The 7500-nt window shown below is 44.1% G+C and overlaps 1 protein-coding gene across 1 annotated transcript in view; it reads left to right on the forward strand.

The window, feature by feature from the left end:
* Positions 1 to 7500, forward strand: part of LOC121711294 (protein eva-1 homolog A) — an 82441-nt gene that overhangs the window by 36328 nt on the left and 38613 nt on the right. The window contains exon 5 of the mRNA XM_042094758.1: positions 4835 to 4978. Coding sequence (XP_041950692.1) covers positions 4835 to 4978 — 144 coding nt within the window. The remainder of the gene's footprint in view (positions 1 to 4834; positions 4979 to 7500) is intronic.

The following is a 7500-nucleotide window of genomic DNA, read 5'->3' on the forward strand; positions in this document are numbered from 1 at the left end:
GAGTGTGCGCATGTGTGTGTATGTGTGTGTGTGTGTGCATGCCTTGTGTGTACTGTATGTGTCCATGTGTGTGAGTGTGTGTATGTGTGCATGTGTGTGAGAGAGTGTGCGTGTGTACATGTGTGTGTGTGTGAGTGTGTGTATATGTGTGCATGTGTGTGTGTGAGTGTGTTCTTCCACATATAACTCAAAGATAGTCGCTGCCCCCTACCTTTCTTCAACTATGTTTCGTCTTGTGAGTCAGGCCAAGAATAACATGACACCGCTGTCATGAAGAGGTTATGGTAGGAAGGATACACCCTTTCTTTTAACACAGGATACAGATAGCTGGTTTCATGTGTGTGTATGTGTGTGTCTGTGTGTGTGTGTGTCTGCTGTATTTATGCTCTTGTGTGTGTTTAAGTGCTCTATTCTCTTGCAAGCGATGACTTCAGTGCTGAGAAGTCTGAATTAATCACAGATAGATATGCACTCTTCACTCTTTTCCACAGTGTCATGGTGGAAGCACGCTCTCCTGGGATGGGTCAGCGCTGATGTTGTTGTTCCTGTCAACCCACACAAAACTGCCAGTTACTGACCTGTCTGCTGGCAAGTAGCTGTCAAGTTCCAGAAAGTTCCACAAGCCTGTTAACGTAGATGAGGAGCGTAGGAGCCTGTGTATTCCACACACCCATATGGACCATGGAATATAAGGGTTTAGCAGCAGGTTCTATATGGTGTGTGTGTGTGTGTGTGTGTGTGTGTGTGTGTGTGTGTGTGTGTGTGTGTGTGTGTCTGTGTGTGTGTGTGTGTGTGTGTGTGTGTGTGTGTGTGTGTGTGTGTGTGCCTGTCTGTGTGTGTCTGTGTGTGTGTGTGTGTGTGTGTGCCTGTCTGTCTGTGTGTGTGTGTGTGTGTGTGTGTGTGTGTGTGTGTACGTGCCTGTCTGTGTGTGTGTGTGTGCCTGTCTGTGTGTGTGTGTGTGTGTGTGTGTGTGTGTGTGTGCCGTACTTGTTTCTTCGCCCCCTCTCTCCTCTTGACTAATCACCATGGCGAGGGGAATCAAACAGCAGGTTAATGGGCCGCCGTATGTTTCTCCATTTCCTGTTTGGAGCCGGAGCAGGAATCTAAAACATGATACCAGCAGGGAGGGCAAAAGGCACAGCACAGCCCCAACCCTCCAGGTCCTCCAACCCCCCCGGGGATGCCTCCAAGGGCCACATACATCAGCCCAGAACAAGAACTGCCCCTCCAACCCCCCCGGGGTTGCCTCCAAGGGCCACATACATCAGCCCAGAACAAGAACTGCCCCTACAACCCTTGCCCTCCCCATCCATCTCCATTGACCTGCCTACTTAAGGGCAGATAGCCCATCCTCCGGTCACCGTGTTATTGCCTGCACACGTTAAACCACGCCGGCCAACTGGCCTGTCAGTGGAGACAGAGGACTCTGGAACATGCCAGACACAGGACTACAAGAGCCGCCTTTGTTTCCAACATGGCCACAGACCAGCCTTTAAGTGCTTTATTGATTTATAGGCCCCTTAATTCCATCCAGTCTTATCTGTTTAGTGTTGGGCGCCGCTGATATGGTTGAATATTACTCTTTGTTGTTGGTGCTTTGTGATGGCGTTTACTGCAAGCATTGCTTTCACTCTTAAAGCATGTCTGAATCGCATTGATGTGGTAGTGTGTCGTCTATGTAATATAGTTCAAAAGGCAGTATTCTCCAGTTAGTAGGGTGCTAGCACTCATTTGAACAGAGAATGCACCCAGCTTGGACTACAGCCTGTGATTCAGCCAAGTCCCATCAGTATCTCCAGTCTCTGGGGTCCGTGAGAGGGGTCGTGAGGGGTCATCTCTGGGGTGGGGTGGGGTGTGGGGGGGTCCCCTCTGGACTTACGGGGATTGGGTTTCAAGGTTCCCAAGCGCCGGCAAGATTCTGGTGTGTGCATATGGGCTGTTGTACATTCATCACTTTTCACACGTATCACTGTCTTCACACATTCACACATGCACACACACACACACTTATGTTACGTACACTCTCTCTCTCTCTCACCCACACCCACACACACACACACATACACACACACACATATACACACATGCATGCATGCAGCCTCTACCCAACCATTATAGAGCAGTGTGAGATCCGATGTCATGGCCTTGCTACCCGTGAGGTGTCCTCTGATGGCCTGGGAATAGACAGATGATGTGGTGTAGTGTGTGCAGTGTCTTCTGATGGCCTGGGAATAGACAGATGTTTAAAAGTCTCATCGTGTCTTCACCTTCAGTGTCATGAGAGTTTATGGGGCATTTCTGGGAAACATTTCTTCTGCAAGAAATTGTGCCAGACATTCTGAGCTGTGTATAAAGCAGCCTCTTTGTTCAAGTGTGTGTGTGTGTGTGTGTGTGTGTGTGTGTGTGTGTGTGTGTGTGTGTGTGTGTGTGTGTGTGTGTGTCTGTGTGTGTGTGTCTTAATTGCCTAAATCTTACACACATTGATTAATTGCAGTAGACCGGGTAGATCTGTCTCTTGGTTCGTGTCTGGATATTCCTGAGGTGTCATAAATCTATGTCAGAAGTTCAGAACACGTGGAACAAGGAAGGATGTTGACACAGACAAACAAACTTCCATCTTTAGATGTCAACATCATTTTCATTTTTGCGGAAAGAGTGCCGTGCATAATCCACTTGTCGTCCGCCTCACCCATCATTTACCTTAGCGGAAGACTATTTAACCTTTGACCCCCAGGCCCCATCTGTCCTGGCTGGTGGTGACAGGTTTCCACGGCGTCGGCGGTGGTGTCTGGGCGGCTTCCACAAAGCGCGTCTCTCATCTCTCTGCGCTTGAGTGCGTGACTGATGTCCAGTGTCGTCTTTCAAAGCCGGCCAGAGGAGCTGTTTGTGTTTACACTTCTTTTGGAGGTGGGGGTTTGGACTGAAAGGGCACTAAGTGCTTCTCCAGGAGCAGAGGGTGGGAGTAGGGTGGGGTTGGCCAGGCAGTCCAGGTCGCTGTGGGGCTAGGTGGTTGAAGGTTAGGGGGGTTTGTCCTGGTAATGATCATAGACATATAAATGATTATCTGTCCGTAGCAATGAGCTATAATCTGCTGATATTCAATAATTCTGTGTACAGTTTTGGTACATGCCTCCCGGAGCAGATTTGTAAATTTTTCAATTACAATTTCAACAGTTTACATTTATTTATTTAGCAGACACTCTCCAAAGTGACTAACATGTCAATCATATTACAAGGGCCATTCACCCCAGATCCCACCCCACCCAAATCCCCAGAGCAACATGGGGTTAAGTGGCCTGCTCAAGGGCACAACAGTGGACGTCGGGAATTGAACCCACAACTTTTCAGGCTACTGCATGCTAGTCCAGCTCCTTAGCCACTACGGTACCACCGCCCCACTTCATGGAATCATGGCTGAGGCCCCTGGACACTTGACCATCTGGCTCTGTCCACATCAGCCCTCTGATTTTAGCACACAAACTACAGAGAGTTTTCAGGGACCAGTCAGTCTCGTGCTGAAAGCTGGTCATTGAGGTACCAATCGCTGTAGCTCACGGTCTGAGGTGTGCCCAGGTGTGCCCAGGTGACCTGGCTCAGGTGGGAATGGGACGGGCAGATGTGATGTCCAGTTGATGACAGATGATCCACTCATCTGTCTGAATGACGGGCACCTGCAGTTCCTCGCCTCTGGCCTGCCTTCCACAAGGATTCAATGTCATGTAGACAAAAGCAGCCAACAGTGTGTGTGTGTGTGTGTGTGTGTGTGTGTGTGTGTGTGTGTGTGTGTGTGTGTGTGTGTGTTGGAGGGGTGGTCTTCCAGGTGTGCAGTCGTACACAGCCCCCCTCTCTGCTCCTCTTTCTCACACACACACACACATACACAAGCACAGTCACTTTACTGAGGTTTTGTAGTGGTTAGAGGTGTATGAATGGGTGCTTTTGTCTTCCTGCTACCTAATGGTTTTGTGTACATATCAGTGACTCGTGTAGCTGCTGTACGCTCCAACAGAACCGCAGATCCATTTGTCACTCTGACACTGCCAACCAGCCTCACACACACACAATCACACACACACACACACACACACACACACACACACGCACACACACACACACACACACACACACACACACACACACACACACACACACACACATTGACCACATTACCTAAAGCTATACCTGCATAAGAACACAGTATTTGATGAGAGATGATGATAAGCTTGAAAGTTCTATTAGTCAGAACTCTGTTTTGCTGTGAGGTGGAAAGACTTTCTCTTCCTTCAAGAGGGTTGGTGTTGCTGCCTTTGTAAATCTTTTGTAAGTGGTGTTGCTGCCTTTGTAATATTTTGAAAGTGTTTATCATGAATGTAATTTAAGCAGAAAGTAAAGCCTCCCGTGCTCATTATAGTGCTGGTTAGAGTAGACGTGAAACCACACACCCAAATACAAGCTTATGCATTACAGTACCTTCACACATTGCACATGAAATGACATTCTACCCATGATGATGTCACCTAAAAGTAGCACAGTGCAGTCGATGTTAAATGCTTCACTATGCCTTACAGTAACATGACAGTGTGTGAATCTTTTTTTGGTTTTGCATACCCTGCAGTTCAACATGATTTACTCATCAATAAAGAATTGTTAATAACAGTGTCAAAGACGGATTGAAAGGTTAAACTACCAACAATGTATAAGCAAAACATCATAAGAACAAAATATTTCATCTGAATGTGAATCTCCAATATATTTAATCTCTTTAAAGCAGGAACACACAGCAGTATATTAGTAAGTGTGACACCACCTGAGTTAGACATCTCTTCTGTTACAGACTGCCAATCAGCAACCACCCTCCAGGTTCTGACATCCCGTTGCCAGGGGAAACAGAGCTGCAGCATTCGGGCCTCTTCCCGTGAATTTGGGGACCCGTGCTACGCCGGCACCCGCAAATACCTCAACGTCATTTACACCTGTGGTGAGTCTGTGCCTCTGTTAGCTCACCATTACCTGTGCTGGATACATCACCTCAGTTAAAACCATGCTGTATATGGGTACTTTATGGGTGTATAACTAAAGCCATATGTGTACTGTATATGGGTACTATATGGGTATACTGTAGCTAAAGCCATATGTGTACTGTATATGGGTACTATATGGGTATATAGCTAAAGCCATATGTGTACTGTATATGGGTACTATATGGGTGTATAGCTAAAGCCATATGTGTACTGTATATGGGTACTATATGGGTATATAGCTAAAGCCATATGTGTACTGTATATGGGTACTATATGGGTATAGCTAAAGCCATATGTGTACTGTATATGGGTACTATATGGGTATATAGCTAAAGCCATATGCACACTGTTCCATACGGTCTTGCGTACAAGCAGATTCCTTCAAATACACCGCTGACTATCAAAATACTGATGCGCTGTTTGAAGTTGCCCTGCTTGCTGTTAAAGGGAATGACAGATGTCCTCCTCATTGGTTTAAAGGATGTTAAGCCCAAAACACACCCATGACTGATTAAGATACATAAGAGCCACCTTTTTGCGCCAGGCACCTGACGTTTGATAACAAAACCACACCAAATGTGGACTGGACAAACCCCTAAATGTATTTACGCTATTCGCTAGTGACCATGCATTTTAGATTGCTAAAATAGGTGTGTGTGAGAGAGAATAAGAGTGAGTGAAAGAGTGGGTATGATCATTTCTTAACAACCAATCAACAGCAGGATCTGCGTTCACTTGCACTCTGTGGCGAGACAAGTTTTCCTTGCTTGTAAGTGGCATCCATTGGGGGACAAGAGGTACATTTTATATATAATAAATGTATTTATATTATTTATTTATAATTTGAACATACTGTTTACATACATCATAATAAAATATAAAAAAATAATTATGGAAGTTTAAATTTAAAATGAAAAGCTTTGACATTTCAAAAATCGCTTATATTGCAATCTAATTAAACCCTTTTAAAGCTATTGTTCATGCTAAACAGTTAGTCACTATTTAAATTATAAAAATAATATAATTCACACCTAAAATTACATACTCTTGGCCCTGAATCTGACCAAACTGGTCTCAAACAGAAAAGAGTCAAATGGTGTAACCGGTTACACCATTTTACATTTCTATAACCCATTTACTCCTGAAATACCTGCTAAAAACGCCTATAGAATCCTATGGCATTCTAGACTAAATAACCTTATTTCCTAAGTGTTTTCTGAAAAAATACTAAGAATTGTCAACGTCTACCAAAACCTTAATATCTAAGCTTCTGTACACCTAGAAACATGAAATAAAAAGCATGCTGCGCTACGCAGCAACCAGCGGGAGATTCAATGTTGCGCTATGCAGCAACAGGCGGGAGATAGAATGTTGCGTTGTGCAGCATCCAGCACGAATGGGTTAAAAGCAAACTTTGCAGGCATTATTATGGACAACTATGTACACACTTCACCTTTATGTGAATATCCAAACACAGTTTTTACATTAAATTGAATATTTTATGATTATTATTATTTATAAACATTTTCAAAAGGTCATACCATTTGACATGTAACCTAAGCTTGCCTGGCCATGGCCTAAAAACACTATTATGTTACTTTAAGAGAGTTGTTAACCTTGACTCATAGCAGTTGGGGTCTTGAAGGGTCCTTCTTTATGACATAGTTTCCTGTCACATGATCCTCTGGCATAATACATACAAAATTGCTCCTTAAATGGTGGTTACACCACTTGACATTTTAAGTGGTTGATGTGACAGACACGATTCCCCATATTAATTAAAACATTCAGAACAATGGGGTTTGATTACTTGTATTAAATATAGAAAAGTTCTTCTGCAAGATCATGCCAGATTATTTTAGAAGGGATTTTGGAGAGAATTTCACAATTTTTTCAGCAAGTGCAATTATTTGGTTCATGTTTTTGTGGTTACACCGTGTTGACAATTTTACCCAAATTCAGTTAATACTCTTTCAAAATTAAATAAATCCAAAACTTTAAGATTAGGGTTTGATGAAAATGATATTTGAAAATAATTTGTCATTATTTTCAAATTTTAACAATTTTAAATGTATGTAACCCATATGTACACAAAAAAATGAGCGTCATGTCATTGACCCACGGATACCGCGGAATACATAATTAAGCGCTCTTTGCGCTTCCCCTCCCATCTTTTTACGCTAAACTCCCACTTTCCCCTGGATCCTCCCATGAATGCATATGCATGACACGAAAAACGCAATTAGCCATGTTCCGTGACAGGCAGTTTGCGCTTTTACATCTTTGCGGCCTGTTTGTACATACCTCGCAATGATTTTACACGCACGTTGCAAATCAAATACGCCTGAAGTGGGCGAAAACGCGTTAGTACATCTGGCCCTGAGAGTCTGTGACAGAGTCTGTGTCAATAGTCACTGTGAGCACTGCTGGGTTGTTTTTATTTTTGGTCAGTTCTGCAAAGAGCCACTAGGTGGAGACA

This window comes from Alosa sapidissima, chromosome 6 (genome assembly GCF_018492685.1).
Source record: "Alosa sapidissima isolate fAloSap1 chromosome 6, fAloSap1.pri, whole genome shotgun sequence".
NCBI lineage: Eukaryota > Metazoa > Chordata > Actinopteri > Clupeiformes > Clupeidae > Alosa > Alosa sapidissima.